At 37.4% G+C, this 18,579-nt stretch overlaps 1 protein-coding gene and 1 pseudogene across 8 annotated transcripts in view; one reads left to right on the top strand and one right to left on the bottom strand.

Annotated features, from left to right (window-relative positions):
- The window catches only part of TMEM164 (transmembrane protein 164), a 228,313-nt gene that overhangs the window by 76,312 nt on the left and 133,422 nt on the right, over window positions 1–18,579 (top strand). For all 8 annotated transcript variants that reach the window (XM_036016608.1, XM_028522469.2, XM_036016611.1 and 5 more), the window contains one exon: window positions 6,158–6,207. In XM_036016608.1, the coding sequence (XP_035872501.1) occupies window positions 6,158–6,207 (50 nt within the window). The remainder of the gene's footprint in view (window positions 1–6,157; window positions 6,208–18,579) is intronic.
- On the bottom strand, window positions 13,206–13,303 carry LOC114505838 (annotated as a pseudogene).

Below are 18,579 nucleotides of genomic sequence, written 5' to 3'. Positions count from 1 at the left end.
TGATGAACTGGGGGCTCTTTTTCAAATCTGCTGATTTGAAATGTTTACAAACATCTGATTTAAAGATTGCTTGAAAAAGATACTGTCTATCCTGGTTTTGGGAATATACAGCCAAGATGAGAAAGGCCAAGGTGCTGGATCGAATTGTTAACAGCAAATGCAGAGTTAGACCTTGGGTCTCCAGTTTGGCTAAGACAATTCAGAGCCAAGAACTCTAATGCAAGAAGTTTACTTAGAAAGTCACAAAGGCAGAAGTTATGAGCCAGAAGTTATGTGTGGGCTCAGGAAACAAATTACAGAGGCAAAAGAATGGCTCTTGGAACTTAGGAGAAAGAAAGGAAAAATAACATGCCTGGGGGAAGAAGAGGGGAAAAGTTGTGGGCATGCTCCAGAGAGAGGGGGCACATAGGGAAAAGCATGTATGAGAGAGAGAGAGAGAGAGAGAGAGAGAGAGAGAGAGAGAGAGAGAGAAAGAAAGGGGAAGAGAGAGTACACACTTTAGGAAAGAATGTGGTGGTTGGGGAGAGGTATGGGCATGCTCAGGGGAGAGAGAGCACATGGCACTGGGCCTTTGTCTTAGGCTTTTTATCTGTTTTTCCAAAGGTGGAGATTTTAGAGGAGGTCTTGGGGGAGGATCTCAATAGACTATTCATTAGTTTTCCAGGTATGTCCTTTCCAGGACATGGTCTCTACTGATTGGTTGGCACTAGGGTAGAGAGAGTCATTAGTCATTGCATCTGGTACTGATGTCATCAATTGTCTTGCTTTATCTGGTTTTGCTGCTTTCCTGGGCCTGGAGCTGAAACACAATGGAGGCCTAAATGTCAGGTCTAGTTTGACCAAAATTCTGTCTCTGTGGTCTACAGACTCAAGGCTTTGTTCCTAAGATTATTTGATGTTGATCTGAACCTCATTGTTCTGGGGCCTTAATGCTTAAGGGAGTGGTCATGTAAGGGCTTGTATGGAAGCCATATGAAGCTATTTTCTGGCTACCTTTTTCCTCCTCCAAGGGAGTCTAAGCCACATAACTAGCAATATGAAAGGTTAAGGAGACTAAACCACATGTCTATTGACATGCTGGGGAGGAAAGATCACCCTGGGGGCAAGGTTCTAGCCTTCTTGTTTCTCAGTTTTACCCATTACTAGGCACCCAGGACTTTCTGCTCTGGTGACATTCCATACATGGTCTATGGCTCCTGCTCTGCTTGAGCCTAACTGCCTGCTCTATCAGAATGATGTGACCACATTAAAGTCAACTGTTGGAAAACTAACTTAGAGTCAAGAGTAGATTAACAGCCTCAAAAGAAATTAGATTCATGATTGAACTGAGGATAACATGACACTCTATTGGGTTGAAACAGGAGGCTTCCTCCCTTTAGTAGGTTTCTGGGCTTCTGACATAGTGCTGTCATGGATGAGAACCAGCTAAATGTAGCAGCTATAGGGAAATCTGCCCCCAAGAATCTACTCTCTTTTTGGCTGTGAGTGTAGAAAATTAAGAGTTAACTGTGGGGCCCAGTGGTATATTTTGCTTTTTTGTTTAGCATGTTAGAAGTATCATGGATACTGTGAAAAGCTCAGAAAGGCTGCTGGCATAGCTCTTAGGAGATTCCAGAAGTACTGAGGACCTTTCCAAGGTGGTTGGGTGCCCCTCTCTGCTCTGTATACTGTAGCTTCTGAGTGTAGCCTGTGATGGGTCAGATGCTGGGTAACTATGTGAAGCCTTCAACTTGGTCCCTTAGCTAAAGTGAGTAACTTTACTTCTGGGTTGGTGATAAAGAATACCAGCTTTGTTTTGTTCTTTCTTGGACTGCCCCCAAGGGCTGGAATGGGGATAAGTTCATGTTTGAATGATTGAAATTCTAAGTCAATAATCCTTATCACAAACCATTAAGGTCATATGTATTTCATAAATCAAAACTTTTGAATATTAGAAAGGCAATACAGTGCATGTAGAGTATTGTGCATATACTGCCAGTGGGGTTTGAGACAGCACCCCATAATCAAAATACACTATTTTTATGGAAAAATGCATGAATATTCACCATAAGTGTATTAAACTAAGTCTGTTAATTGCCTCTGCTCAGTTCAAGTCATATTTTCCCACCAAGTTAACTTTGAAAAAAACTGACTTTGAGAGCTTTTCTGATTTGGTGATTGCCTATAATGGATTGTGGACCTGTACTTGTCATTAGTTTTTTACTTTTAATCAAATTGATCCACAGAGGGAAAGGCACATTCTCAATGGATATTTCCTTGGAAGTTTCTCTGATGAAATATTGTGTAGGTGATGGCTCCTGCCTGTGTTTGTTTCATATTCTTTTGTCTTACTCTTTGCAGGGATTCAAGTAGGTGTCTTTTCTTATATTGTTTTTCCTTATAGTATTCTTTCCTTCTAAATGTGTACTCTGATAGAACCAAAGAAGCAAATGCTAAAGAATATACACATGACAAAGCCAAACAAATCTGTAATGCGGATAATCTGTATTAATAAATGTTCACAAGATAGAGACATATATTGATTATATTATAAACTACACCATTAAATCACTGTAGGTGAAAGAACTCCAAAAATGTGCATTCATTTTTTATCAGTCCTTAGTCCTGCTGAATGTCTCTGACTTCAGGCCAAGGTCAAACATTCAGCATATCTGACTGCCAGGAGTGGTTGAATCTCCTGGGTGTTAAATGTGCAGTTTCCCAAAGTCTCAGACTTCTGGAATCAGCATTCGTAATGGAGGAACCCAGCAATTCTCATGTTTAATAAGTGATCTGCAGACATTTCTTTGTCCCTCTAGAGAACCAGTGCTTGAGTAAAGGTCAATCTGTCACAGCTCTGAAGGCTGTAATCCAGGCCTAGGTCAAATGAAGTAGCATTGGACTGATTTGTCTCTTAGGACAAAGTTCTTTTTGTTTGGTTTGAACTGGATGGAAAATAGAAGAAAAAAAATGACTCAGTCATGCTTAGAAACAAACCAGTTCAATGTGGGAGGAGGAAAAATAATTTTCTTTCTACCCTTCTAGGTTTTCGCCTGAGATGCCCTTGTTAAAAAAGACATATTTACAAAAGAAAAACAAACAGATGTTGAATAAAATATATACCTCTGCTGTACATGGGAGAGACACAGTGGAACAGAGTAACTCCTTGAAATGGTCTAAGCCATCTCCTTAAATACCGTCTCCAGCTAGAGATAAAGGGAGATGTTGGGGAGGGAGACATGACTTATGGGAGATGACAAAGAAAAAGCACAGTAAACAACAGTAAGGTTGTTACACAGGTTTAAGTCCTTGCCTTCTACATGGAAGAGCTTCTAGAGATTTAGTCATCCTCCTCTTCCTGGTACTCAGAGGGCAACACCCATACAAATGGAGTTTCCTTTAGTAATGTAAATGTTCCTTACAAAAGGATACTTCTACTCAGTTTTCAGAGCTTTTCCTGTGTCTGCTGTTTCTTAAAAATAGTCAGCCTGATATAATCCTTAGGCCAAAGAGACATATTTTTGCTCCCTTTCAAAATCAAAGGGAGGTAGAGAGCCTAGGGATGACAATATTGATTGGGCTGCCAGATAAATACAGGATACCTAATTAAATGTTAATTTCAGCTAAGCATTGAATAATGTTCTAATATAAATATATCCTAAATATTGCATGTAACATAAGTATACTAAAACATTATTCTTTGTTTATATGAAACTCATGTTTAACTGGGCATCCGGCATTTTTATTTGCTAAATCTGAATGCTGGGTATTGATTAACTCACAATCTTCATAGGAGGCAAACCAGATGACATTTATGTACTTGTTCTTTTATTTAAAATATATTTTATTTCATTGATTATGCCATTATAGCTGTCCCATTTTTTATCTCCTTTATTTCCCTCCACCCTGTACACCCCTCCCACCATCATTCCCCCACCTTAGTTAATGTCCATGGGTCATACATATAAATTCTTTGGCTTCCCCAATTCCCATACTATTCTTAACCTCCCCTATCTATTTTGTACCTACCATTTATGCTACTTATTCCCTGTGTCTTTCCCCCTATTCTTCCCCCTCCCCTTCCCCACTGATAACACTCCATGTGATCTCCATTTCTGTGTATCTGTTCCTGTTCTAGTTGTTCGCTTAGTTTGTTTTAGTTTTTTACTTTTTTTTAGGTTCGGTTGTTGAAAATTGTGAGTTTGTTGTCATTTTACTATTCATATTTTTTATCTTCTTCTTTATCTTAGATAAGTCCCTTTAACAATTCAATATAATAAGGACTTGTTGATGATGAACTTCTTTAATTTTACCTTATGTGGGAAGCACTTTATCTGCCCTTCCATTCTAACTGATAGCTTTGCTGGATAGAGTAATTTTGGATGTAGGCCCTTGCCTTTCATGACTTTGAATTCTTCTTTCCAGCCCCTTCTTGCATGCAAGGTTTCTTTTGAGAAATCAGCTGATAGTCTTATGGGCAATCCTTTGTAGATAACTGTCTCCATTTCTCTTGCTGCTTTTAAAATTCTCTCCTCTTTAATCTTGGGTAATGTAATTATGATGTGCCTTGGTGTGTGCTTCCTTGGGTCCAACTTCTTGGGACTCACTGAGCTTCCTGGGCTTCCTGGAAATCTATTTCCTTTGCCAGATTGGGAAAGTTCTCCTTCATCATTTTTTCAAATATGTTTTCCATCACTTGCTCTCTATTTTCTCCTTCTGGCACCCCTATGATTCGGATGTTGGAACATTTAAGGTTGCCGCAGAGGTTCCTAAGCCTCTCTTCATTTTTTTGAATTCTTGTTTCTTCGTTCTGTTCTGATTGAATATTTTATTTCTTCCTTGTGGTCCAAACCGTTGATTTGAATTCTGGTTTCCTTCCTGTCACTGTTGGCTCCCTGTACATTTTCCTTTATTTCACTTTTCATAGCCTTCACTTTTTCCTCTATTTTGTGACTGTACTCAACCATATCAGTGAGCATCCTGATTACCAGTGTTTTGAACTGTGCATCTGATAGGTTGGCTGTCTCTTCATCCTTTAGTTGTATTTTTTTCTGGAGCTTTTACCTGTTCTTTCATTTGGGCCATATTTTTTTTGTTTGTTTGTTTTGGCATGCCTGTTACATAGTTATGGGTTGGAGCCTTAGGTGTTCATCAGGGCAGGGCAGCCCACTTCGCTGCATGTGGGGGAGGGATCTGAGAGGGAACAATGGTGCATGTTCAACTCTCTGCAGACTTTCAGGCACTTCTGCTTCGCACAAGCAGATTGGACCCTTCTGGTGCTGATTCCCGGGTGGGTGGGTTTGTGTACGTTCTAGGATCCTGAGAATCTCTCCAAGGAACTCTCCTGTAAGGCTGGGAGTTTCTCCTGCCACCTCAACCTCCACAGTTTTTTTCAGTCAGAGGTTTTGAGGCTTTATTTCCCCGCTCTGTAACCCTGGGTTGTGTGGTCTGTCACGCACCCCGGTTGTTCCTCCTGATGTATCCGCACAGAAATGTGGGACTGCCCACACTGCCAGCCGCTGCCTTGCTACTGGTCCTCTTCACCTGGCTGCCAGTCTCTGCCCCTCCTAGTAGTCTGGATGAATCTTTCTTCTTCAACTCCTTGGTTGTTGGACTTCCATACAGTTCGGTTTTCTATCCATCTTGTTTTTGTTTTTAAATTTGTTGTTGTCCTTCTTCTGGTTGTGCTAGGAGGCAAAGTGTATATACCTATGCCTCCATCTTGGCCAGAAGTCTGTATACTTGTTCTATGTTCAAAATCTCTTTGTATTTGTCTTGGGTTGAAAGATTCTCTGACTGGCTACTTGTCTCCTATTGAGGTGTTGAAAACTGAGTCTTGTTTTAGAGGTTAAGAGGAAGTGTTCCAGAGTTTAAGAGGGCCTAAGAAAGGTTTCTCTGTCTCTTTCCCTTACTCTCCATCTCTGACCCTCTCCCTCCCATTGCACACACATACACACTCAAACATACACACATTTAGATGCATTTGCAAACACAAACATGTTTAGAAAACTACCTGTTTGCCTTTTTAATTTTTATATTACATTTTCTGTGTTAGGATTTTGTGCTTGTTGTTGTTGTTGTTTTTGTTGTTGTTATTATTATTATTATTAAGGAATCATTGTCTGACTGGATCTAGCATTTCTTTTAATACTCATACTGAATTCATTTTCCATTGCAGATTTTTCTCCTGGCCTGCCCTCCATGTCCGGGAGCTATCATCATCTTCAAGTAAGGGAAAATTGTTTTTTACACTGTTGCCACTGCTATTCAGACTGCTTTGTCTGTTTGATAACCTAGGATGATGGGCTCATTGCTGTGAAAGCCATGGGCCTGCAGTGCTTTGTCTCTATGCATCCCAAGGGACAAAAGTCTGTGAGGTCTCAGTGAAACAGGAATCTATTGTATGTGGAGATCTGGCTTTTGTCAAGCCCTGACAAATCCTTTTTAGCTATTCCTTGTGATAGTGGTTTATTGCCAAGGCCTGCTCCCTTGGAAGTTTGCTGACTTCCTAAACTTCTGCTTGAGAGCAAGCTGGGGACAAGACATTTTATCTCATCTCAAGATTCTTTTCTTTATGGTCCTGTCACTTCAGTGAGGATATGTCTTCACTTTGAAGGCCTTTGTTGTTGTGTTTTATGTTTTTTTTTTCCCTTTAAAGTGAGGAGAGAAAAATATCACCTTATTACAAGTCCTGGCTTTCTTAAAAATAGCAAGCATTAAATCCATTAAAGTGAATTTCAGACAAATTGTATATATCTGAAGGCAAGTTTGCTTAAATAAAATCTTAAGAGTCCTGGAACCTTCACTGCAACTATAAGTTTTGACAATCTCATTTATTAAGCCTTTCATTAGAGTTGCTAATGGGAAGCCAAATTGACCGAATTAATGTCATTCATCTCTTTTCTCCTTCCCTGACCCCATTTTGGAGCTCTTCCTAACCAGTGAAATGGCCACAGGCCAGGGGCAGGGGACAGGAAGTAAAGAGCCCAAAAGATCCTTGGATAATTGAGAGTGATGTAAATGGCTTTCTGATATACTTAAATCATTAAAGTGTTATGTAGAGGAAAATATACTATATTTGCTGCTTCAAATAGCTTCTTGCAATGGCCACCCAGTCTCTTGGCTTTGGTGAGTAACTTTCTGCTGAATGAGGGGTAATGGAACTTGATTTCATGTATCTCCCACTTGGACAGCTCCTGAGTAAAAAGGGTATATTTAACACTGTTTCCTTCCTTGATTTTCCAAAATGAGCTCTATTTTTTAGTGTGATGTTTTCAAAATAACATATATTCATTTTATTTCTTTATTATGAAGGTAAAATTCTCATTATAGAAAATGCAGGGACATATAAGAAGAAAATAAACATCACCTTTAATCCTATCATTAAGAGATAATTTTTGTTGTTTCATTTCTTAATAAGGAGAGATCCCTGTAGGATTTTTACTGTATCTTGTCTAAACTTAATTCATTTTATATATACCATATTTTGCTGGGTATAATGTGTACTTTTTTCACCCAAATTATTGAGGGAAAAATAAGGATGTGCATTATACATAGGTAGTACTAGTTCTGTATCTATATAAAAGTTTTTACTTGTTATGTGTGTTTATGTGTTAAAAGTAGAATTCTAGAAAGCAATAATGACGTTCATATGCAAAACAGTACCCTGGAATACAATAATCAGTTTTGGTTCTAAATATAAATAAGTAAATAATTGAATTAAAAAATTAAAACGAGATTTTTTTTCTGAAAGTTTGGGAGAAAAACGTGGGTGTGCATTATCCTCGGCAAAAATGTGGTTCATTTTATACATAAAATACATAAATATTACTGCTGGATTTATTTTTTTATAGTTGCCTTTTTTTCCTTTTCCTCGTTTTGTTTGGCTCCTCTATGTTTCCATGACGTCCTTGTATATTACCATACAAGTATGTATCCTTTCATATTTTTTCATGTTCATATGTGTATACAGACACATACACAATTACACAGGTTTTTGTTCATTATTTTACAAACATAGGATTTTATATATAATTTAATACATTTTGCTTTTTTCACTCAACAGTATCTCATTGAATTCTATCAAAGTCTATTGGTATAGATCTTACTCTTTTAAAACAAGGGTTCAGAATATTTTATAGAGGTACAACAACCTATTTAGCCATTCTCCTATTAATGAACACTTACATTCGTTCTTTCCAGATTTCTGCCACTGTAATCAATACTGAAATACACATCCTTGTGCATATGCCCTTATATACTGGTGCTATATACAAAATTTATATGTACACATATACACACATGTGAATTGTTATATATAAATGTGTATATATATATATATTTGTTGATGTATTTGTCCATATTGATTTACAAAAACAGGCTATTATAATTTACCTTTTGTATGTAATATATGAGATTATTCTTTTCTTCATATCCTTAGCAGCATAAGGTGTTATAGTTCTTTTATAATTTTATAATTTACTGGATGAATTTCCTTGATTACTAATGTATTTCATTATTATAATTTTTTGTCCAATTAAATTTGCTTTTTGAATTATCTGTTCATATTATCTGTCCATTTTTATGGGTTTTTATATTTTTCTTAATTTGTAACACCTCTTTGGATATTTTAGTTATTGGGTCATTGTCTATCATTGTTATAGATAATCTCTCCCAAATCTGTATGTGTTGACTTTGCTAATGGTATATTTTTTCCACATTTTTTTTTTTACTTTTTCATATCCAAATGACTCTTATTATGTAAGTTCTGGTTTCCAGTCTTGGTTAAGACTATTTTCTTAAAGGTGGATAACCAGTTATAGTAGCATAAGATATTAAATAATCCCCACTATTCCCTGTGAACTGAACTACCTACCATCTTTGTCATCTCATGAACTTTTTAAAATTCAATTTATTGGGGTGACATTGGCTAATAAAATTATATAGATTTCAGATGTACAATTCTATAATACATCACTTGTATATTGTATGGTGTGTTCACTATCCAAAGCCAATTTCCTTCCACTATCATAAATTCACCCTTCATCCTCTTCTACCTCCCCCACAGTCCTCTTTCCCTATGGTAATCACCATACTGTTGTCTGTATGAGGTTTTTTTTTGTTTGTTTAGTCTCTTCACTTTTTTCCCCAGCCCTCTAATCCCCACCCCTCTAATGGCTGTCAGTCTGTCCTCTGATTCTATGAGTCTGTTTATATTTTGTTAGTTTATTTTGTTCATTAGATTTCACATATAAGTGAAATCATATGGTGTTTGTCTTTCTCTGACTGGCTTATTTCACTTAGCATAATACTCTCCAGGTCCATCTATGCTGTGGCAAAAGGTAAGATTTCTTTCTTTTTTTATGGCTGAGTAGTATTCCATTGTGTAAATATATCCATGCTTTTTTATACACTAATATACTGATGGAAACATGGGCTACTTTCAAATCTTGGCTATTGCAAGTACTGCTGCAAAGAACATAGGATGTATATATTCTTTTGAATTAATGTTTTTGCATTTCTTTGTATATAGTCCCAGAATTTATTTTGCTGGGTCATAAGACAGTTTCATTTTTCCTTTTTTTTATTGTTCAATTACAATTGTCCTCATTATCTCCCCATTACTCTCCTCTGCCCTCCCCTCCCTCACTTCCTACAGTCAATCCTATCCCCCATTGTCTTTGCCCATGGGTCCTTTATACATGTTCCTTGGAAACCCTTCCCCTTCTTTCCCCCGTTATCCCCCTCCCACCACTCCTCTGGTCACTGTCAATTCTTTATTTCCATGTCTCTGGTTCTATTTTGCTTGCTTGTTTGTTTGTTGATTACGTTCCACTTACAGACGGGTTCTTATGGTATTTGTCTTTCACAGCCTGGCATACTTCACTAAGCATAATGCTCTCCAGACAGTTCCATTTTTAAATGTTGAGGGAACTCTATACTCTTTTCCACACTGGCTGCACAAGTCTGCATTCTCATCAACAGTGCATGAGGGTTCTTTTTCCTCCCCATTTGAGCCGACACTTGTTGTTTGTTGATTTATTGATGATAGGCAGTCTGACAGACGTGAGTTCATATCTCACTGTGGTTTTAACTTGTATTTCTCTGATGATTAGTGATGTTGAGCATCTTTATATATGTCTATTGGCCATCTGTATGTCCTCTTTGGAGAAGTGTCTATTCAGGTCCTTTGACCATTTTTTAATTAGATTGTATGTTATTTTGGTGTTGAGTTGTATAAGTTCTTTATAAACTGGATATTAACCCCTTATGAGTTGTACCATTGGTATATAAGTTCTCCCATTTAGTAGATTTTTCATTTTGTTCATGATTTCCTTTCCTGTGCAAAAAATTTTTAGTTTGATGTAGTCCCATTTATTTATTTTACCTTTTGTTTACCTTGCCTGAGGGGATATATCAGAAAAAAAATGTTGGTATGAGAAATGTTCAAGATTTTACTGCTTATCTTTTCTTTTAAGATTTTTATGGTTTTGAGTCTAATATCTAAGTCTTTAATCCATTTTGAGTTTATTCTTGTGTATGGTGTATAACAAGGTGGTATAGTTTATTTTTTCTTGCATGTGTCTGTCCATTTTTCTCAACAATTTACTGAATAGTATTTTGTTACCCCATTGTATCTTCCTGCCTCCTCTGTCGAATATTAATTGGCTATAAAGGTGTGCGTTTATCTCAGGGCTCTCTATTTTGTTCCATTGGTCTATGTGTCTGTTCTTATGCCACTACGAGGCTCTTTTGATTAATATAGACTTGTAGTACAGTTTGATATCAGGTAACATGATTCCTTCATCTGTTCCATCTAAAATTTTGAAGCATTTGTTCTATTTCTGTAAAATATGTCATTGGAATCTTGATAGGAATTGCATTCAATCTATAGATTGCTTTGGGTAGCATGGGCATTTTAATGATGTTAATTCTTCCTATCCACTAACACAGTATATGCTTCCCCTTATTTGTGTCTTCTTCATTTTCTTTATTTAGTGTCTTAAAATTTTTCAAGTACAGGTTTTTTATATCCTTGGTTAAATTTATTGCCAGATATTTTTTGAAGCAATTGTAAATGGGATTGTTTCTGCTAGTTTATTATTGGTATATAGAAATGCAAATGATTTCTGGATATTTATTTTGTATCCTGCTACTTTACTGAATCCATTTATCAGTTGTAGTAGTTTTTTGGTGGAATCTTTAGGGTTGTCTATATACAGTATCATGTCATCTGCAACTAATGACCGTTTTACTTCTTCTTTCCAGTGTGGGTGCCTTTTATTTCTTCTTGTGACTACTGTGGCTAAGACTTCTAGTACTATGTTGAATAAGGAGAGATGAAAGTGGACATCCCTGTCTTTTCCCAATCTTTAGGGGAATGCTTGTAGGTTTTGCCCATTGACTATGGTTTTTTGGCTGTGGGTTTGTCATATATGGCCTTTATTATGTTTAAGTATGTTCTCTCTATTCCCACTTTGCTGAGAGTTTTTCAAATCATAAATGGGTGCTGGATTTTATCCATGCTTTCTCTACAACTTTTATATGACCATATGATTTTTATATTTCATTTTTTATGTGGTGTATCACATTTATTGATTTCCAATATTGTACCAGCCTTGCATCCCCAGAATAAATCCCAAGTATCATGGTGTATGATATTTTGAATGTATTCCTGGATTGGTTTGCTAATATTTTGTTGAGGACTTCAGCATATGTGTTCATCAGAGATATTGGACTATACTTTTATTTTTTTGTAGTGTCCTTATCTGCTTTTGGAAATATAATGCTGGACTCATAAAATGAACTTGGAAGCCTTCCATCTTCTCGAATTTTTTGGAATAGTTTGAGAAGGAGAGTTGTTGGTTCTTCTTTGAGTGTTTGATAAAATGTATCCATAAAGCCATCTGATATAGGACTTTTGATTTTTTGGAGATTTTTTTTTATTAGTACTTCAATTTCATCAGTTTTAATTGATGTATTCCAATTTTCTGATTTTTCCTGATTCAGTTTTGGAAGATTGTATGTTTCTAGGAATTTATATCCATTTTGTCCAGACTCTCCAGATTGTTGGTATATAGTTGTTCATAATGTTTTTCTCACAATCCTTTGTATTTCTGTGGTGTTAGTTGTTACTTTTCCCCTTAATTTCTTGTTTATCTTTTCACAGAACCAGCTTTGATTTCATTGATCTTTTATGTTGTTTTTCTTAGAGTCTATTCTACTTATTTCTGCTCTGGTATTTATTATTTTTTCTTCCTACTCAATTGGCCTTTGTTGTGCCTTTTCTAGTTTCTTTAAATGTAAAATTAAATTGCTTATTTGAGATTTTTCTTGTTCCTTGAGGTAGACCTATAATGCTATGAATTTCATTTTTAGATGTGCTTTCACTGTGTCACATTAATTTTGGGTTATTGTATTCTCATTTTCATTTGTCTCAAGGTATCTTTTGATTTTTTCCTTGATTTCATTGTTAACCCATTCATTGTTTACTAACAGGTTATTTAGCCTCCATGTATTTTGGTGATTTTCATTTTTTTCTTTGCTTGATTTCTTGTTTAATAGCATCATGGTCCATGAATATGCTTGATATTATTTCAGACTTCTTAATTTATTGAAACTTGTTTTGTGTCCTAACGTGTTCTATCCTAGAATATGTTCCAGGTATACTTGAAAGGAATGTATATCCTATTGTTTGAGTTTAAATTCTCTGAATGTATCAGTTAAGTCCACCTTATTTAGTGTGTCATTTTTTTGTTTGTGTGTTGATTTTCTGTCTAGAAGATCTATCCATTGAAGTCAATGCAGTGTTACAATCTGCTACTATGACTGTATTACTGTTGATTTCTCCCTTTGTGTCTACTGAGATTTTCTTTATATATTTAGGTGCTCCTATTTTAGATGAATAAGTGTTTACAAGAGTTATATCCTCCTGTTGGAGTGTTCCATTTATCTTTGTGTAATGTCCTTCTTTGTCTCTTAGTATAGCCTTTGATTTAAAATCTATTTTTTCAGATATAATATTGCTACCCCAGGGTTTTTTTTTAATTTCCATTTACTTTTAGTCTGTGTGTATCTTTTGTTCTGAGGTGGGTCTGTTATCTATTCAGCTACCCTATGTCTTTTGATTGGAGCATTTAAACTGTTTATATTTAAAGTGCATATTGATAGGTATGTATTATTATTGTCATTTTATTATTTTAACTGTGTTCTCTTTTTTCTTTTTTTAAAATATGGAATGCTTCACAAATTTCCCTTTCATCCTTGTACAGGGGTCATGCTACTGTATCATTTTAATTTTAGTATATGTGCTGCCAAAGTGAGCCTTTTCTTCTTCCTCTTGTAGAGAAGATCCTTTAACATTTCTGCTAATACTGGCTTGGTAGTAAAGAACTCCTTTAGGTTTTTCTTGTCTGGGAAGCCTTTTATTTCTCCTTCAATTTTAAACAATAGCCATGCTGGGTAATGTAGTTTTGGTTGTTGGTCCTTGCTTTTCATCTCTGTGAATATTTCATGCTAGTCTTTTTTGGCCTCAGGTGTTTCTTTTGAGGAATCAGGTTGACAGTCTTATGGGAGCTCCCTGGTAGGTTAACTGTCATTCTCTTGCTGGTTTTCAGATTCTTTCTTTGTCTTTAACCTTTGTCATTATGGTTTGTCTTATTGGGTTCATCTTTTGGGGGACTCTCTGCACTTCCTGGACCTGTTTGTCTTTTTCCTTCACCATGGTAGGGAAGTTTTCAGTCATTATTTTTTTAAATAGATTCTCAATTCCTTGCTTGCTCTCTTCTGCTTCTGTTACCCCTATGATGTGGATGTTTGTATGCTTTATATTGTCCCAAATGTCCCTTAAACTATTCTCATTATTTAAAATTTTGTTTTGTTTTGGCTACTCTGGTTTTCTTGTCTTCCAAATCACTAATTCAATGCTCTGCTTCTTTTAACCTACTATTTATTCCTTCTAGTGTATTCTTCATTTCTGATATTGTATTCTTTATTTGTGACTGTTTTTTCTAGTTTCTGTGTCTTTTTTCATGTTGTTGCAATTCTCACTAAGTTCCTTGATATCTTTTATGACCATTTTTTAAACTCTGCATCTGACAAATTGCTTTACTTTCATTTCATGTAGCTCTTTTTCTAGAGCTTTCTCCTGTTCTTTCGTTCAGGGCCTGTTTCTTTGTCTCCCCATTTGGCTGTCTCATTATGTTTGTTTCTATGTATTAGGTAGATATACTATGACTGACTCCCAGTCTTGGTAGCATGGCTTTATGTCATATGTGCCCTGTGGGACCCAGTGGTACAGTCTCCTTTATCACCTGAGCTGGGTGCTCCAGGAATGTTTCTTGTGGGCATTATGTGGGTCCTGCTTCTGTAATTTCATCTTGATTGCTATTGGCCCACTCATGCATGGTGTCTACCCTCAGGCTGGTTGAATGTGAAGATCTTTTGTGACCACATTGTAGAAGCTGCTGTGCAGGTACTGACCACAAGGAACAGAATTTGCCTCAGCAGCATCTGGTGACTACTGTGATCTCTCTTTGGATGTGCAGCTTGTGAATCTATTTGCATCCTGCTCTAATGTTGTCTGAAGCTTCTCACTGTGTGTGTTGTTTCTGGGGCCTCTCAGGAGGGACTCTGCTGCAGGCCAATGTCAGATGCTTCCTGTGACTGATCCTGGCTAACCTATCTGGGGCTACAAAGCAATCCACATTTTTTTGTTCTCCTTTGGGCCTGGGTGTGCTGGGGAATGATTAAGCTGTGCATCATGGCTGGCATTTACCAGCACCAGGCCTTTGAGTAGGTCACCAAATGTCCCAAGGAATCCCAAGATGTGCCTCTGGTTGTACTCAAGTTTCATGAGGTAGATTCTTAGTGAATCACCAGGTAGGGGTGATCGGTGTTCACCAGATCTATACAGTTTGAGACTTAGTCCCAGTGCTGTTTCTGAGGCCACTCAGCAAATGTCCCCAGGTGTAGCTACCACCTGCTGGATGCTTTCATGCCTTTGTAGTGGGGTGAGGTCTCAGGGACTTTTTAAGGTGAGTCTAGCAGAGTGTATCAGGTCCATACAGAACAAAATCTGGTCATTTGAAGGGAAGCGTCTGCACCAGTTAGGCATTTCCCCTATCCTAAAGCCACACAACTCAGTCTGTCCCAGATTCTTCTAGGAGTCTGATCTTATAGCAGGGCAGGGTCACTGGGAGTCAGGAGAGGGGGAGATGTAGTAAGGTTTGGGGGAAGTCACAGAGATATACAACTCAGTCTATCCCAGAATCTGCCCAGATTTTGTAAGGTGGAGTGAGCATGAGATAGGAGAGTGTGGCTGCTAGTAGCCTGGAGAGTGGGGATAGTAGATTTCCCATGAGAGGTGTCACCAGTCAGGTTCATGGGAAAGATGGGGAAATGACCCCAGCCCCAAAACCATACTACCCAGTCACAGACATCCACTTGGTGTGTCCAAAACTCTATAGCCCAGGATGTTAACTCAGCATGGCACAAGCTCCACAGGGTGGTGGGATAGGGAGCACATAGGCTGGGGCTTTTGCATTCTCTCAGTCTGATGCGACAAGGAGGGGAGTGTTCCACCCCAGAAGGATGGCATCTGAGGTGTGGGAGAGGGACTCAGAACAGGGATCCTGGTGGCTGTCCTTTCAGTTCCTTCCCCAGAGCCACAGACCTCAGTTTCTCCTCACAGAACTCTCGCCCACTCTGACCTCATCATGCCAGAGCCCAGGGTAAGTAATTGTGTATGAGATTTTGAGTGTTGGCTCTTTATGAGGTTGCCTGTGTCTCTAGCAGACTTTCTCTCCCTGGCAGATAGAATTCCCACTGATTTTCACAGCCAGATGTTATGTGGATACCTCTTCCTAGCTTTGGTACTCTGGGCTGGGGAATCATGTTTGGGGTTGAGACAACACACTTCTCAGGGGGAACCCCCACAACTGAGATATCCGTCCAGAATCTCAGCCACTACCTGTGGGAGTGGGCCTGCTCTTTTTCTGTCTCCACCTTTCCTACTAGTCTCGATGTGGCTTCTTCTGTAAATCCTTGGTTATAAGACTTCTCTTCAGCTAGTCTTCATTTGTTATTCAGGTTGTTTGCTCTATATTTTAGTTGTAATTCTGGTTTTGTATTGGGAGGATTTCAGGGTAATATGTACCTACTATGCTGCCATCATGGGTCCTCCTCATAAACTTTTTATATACTAGTATAGATTTATGAATTCTCTATTTGGTTTCATCTATTTGTGTACTGTGTACCTAAGTCATATTGGTTTATTACATTCACATAAAATATTCTCTTGGCTATTCCTTGGCATTTTTTTATATACAGATTTTTATATCACTTTTATTCAACCCTTACCCCCATTTGGAGTCTAATTAATATTGCATTAATATTTATATTTCAGTTCAGTGAGTGTTGATTTTTAAAAATGATATAGCCATTTTATCTAAGAAATGGTAATTTCCCTATCTGTTTAGATCTTGTCTTTCAATTATATTCAACACACACACACACACACACACACACACACACACACATATGCTCTTGATACAGTTTTTCTTAAAGAATTAGTGGCTTTTTTCATTGTTCATTATAAGTGGAATATTTTTGTTCTTCCCATTCTTTTTGGTTTGCTTCTCTTTTTATTTATTCTTGTTTATTCTATTATAGTTGTCCCTGTTTTTCCCTCTTTGCCCTCCTCTGTCCATCCCTCCCCCCACAGTCATCCCCACACTGTTGTCCATGTCCATGGTCATTCATACATGTTCTTTGACCACTCCCTTTCCCTTTTTTTCACCAGTACCTCCCACCTCCTTTCCTCTGGCAGCTGTCAGTTTGTTCCCTCTTTCCATGCCTTTGGTTCTGTTTTGCTCCTTAGTTTATTTTGTTTATTAAATTCCTCTTGTAAGTGAGATTGTATGGTACTTGTTTTTCACCTAGCATAATATTTAGCTTATGCTTATTTCACTTAGCATAATACTCTCCAGTTCCATCTGTGCTGTTGCAAAAGGTAGGAGTTCCTTCCTTTCTGCTGCATTGTATTCTATTGTGCAAATGTACCACAGTTTTTCGATCCACTCATTTACTGATGGGCAGTTGAGATGATTGTGACACTTCACTACTGTATGTAGAACTGCTATGAACACAGGGGTACATAGGTTCTTTTTAATTGGTGTTTCAGGATTCTTAGGGTATAATCCCATCAGCGGAATTGCTGGATTAAAAGGAAGTTGCATTTTTAATTTTTTGAGGAAATTCCATATTGTTTTCCACAGTGGCTGCACCAGTCTGCATGCCCACCAACAGTGTACTAGTGTTCCCTTTTTGTCACTTTCTTGCCAGTACTTCTTATTTGTTGATTTATTAATGATAGTCATTCTGGCAGGTATGAGGTGATATCTCACTGTGGTTTTAATTTGCATTTATCTGATGGCTAGTGATGTTGAGATTCTTTTCAAAGGGCTATGAGCCTTCTGTATGTCCTCCTTGGAGAAGTGTCTGTTCAGGTCCTTTGCTCATTTTTTAATTGGATGGTTTGTCTTCCTGGTGTTGAGTCATATGGGTTCAATATATATTTTGGACATTAAACCCTGCTCTGAGATATCATTGGCAAGTACATTTTCCCATAAAGTTTGTTCCCTTTTCATTTTGATGATGGTTTCTTTAGCCATGCAGAAGCTTTTTAATTTGATGTAGTCTCATTTATTTTTTCCTTTCTTTTCCTTGCCCTAGGAGATATATCAGAAAAATATTGCTACCTGAGATATCTGGTATTCTACTGCCTATTTTTCCACTTGGGCTTTAATGGTATTATGACTTATGTTGAAGTCTTTTATCCATTTTGAGTTAATTCTGTTGTGTGGTGTAAGTTGGTGGTCTAGTTTCATTTTTTGCATGTACCAGTCCAGTTCTCCCAGCACCCTTTATTGAAGAGGGTATTTTTACTCCATTTTATGCTTGTGCCACCTTTTAGAAATATTAATTGACCATGGAGACTTTGGTTCATTCTGAACTCTATTTTGCTCCATTGATCTATGTGTCTGTTATTATGCTCCATTGATCTATGTGTCTGTTATTATGTGTCTGTTATTATGCCAGGCTGCTTTGATTACAGTAGCCTTGTAGTATAGTTTGATATCAAGTATTGTGATCCCTCCAACTTTATTCTTCTTTCTCAAGATTGCCGAGGCTGTTTGGGTCTTTTTTGGCTCCATATACATTTTTCAGGTATTTGTTCTAGATCTGTAAAATATCCCATTGGTACTTTAATAGTGATTGCATTGAATCTGTAGATTGCTTTGGGTAGTATGGACATTGTAATGATGCTAATTCTTCCAATACATGAATAGGGTATATGCTCCAATTATTTGTGTCTTACTCAACTTCTTTCTTTTTTAAAATATATTTTATTGATTATGCTATTATAGTTGTCCCATTTTCCTCCTTCACTCCCCTCCACCCTGTACATCCTCTCCCACCCATATCCCCCCCTTTAGTCATGTCCATGTGTCATACTTATAAGTTCTTTAGCTTCTACATTTCCCATACTATTCTTACCCTCCCCCTATCTATTTTCAACCTACAATCTATGCTACTTAT

Source organism: Phyllostomus discolor, chromosome X (assembly GCF_004126475.2).
Source record: "Phyllostomus discolor isolate MPI-MPIP mPhyDis1 chromosome X, mPhyDis1.pri.v3, whole genome shotgun sequence".
Classification (NCBI taxonomy): domain Eukaryota; kingdom Metazoa; phylum Chordata; class Mammalia; order Chiroptera; family Phyllostomidae; genus Phyllostomus; species Phyllostomus discolor.
Note: the sequence above shows the minus strand (reverse complement) of the source record. Positions and strands in the feature narration are given on the sequence as shown.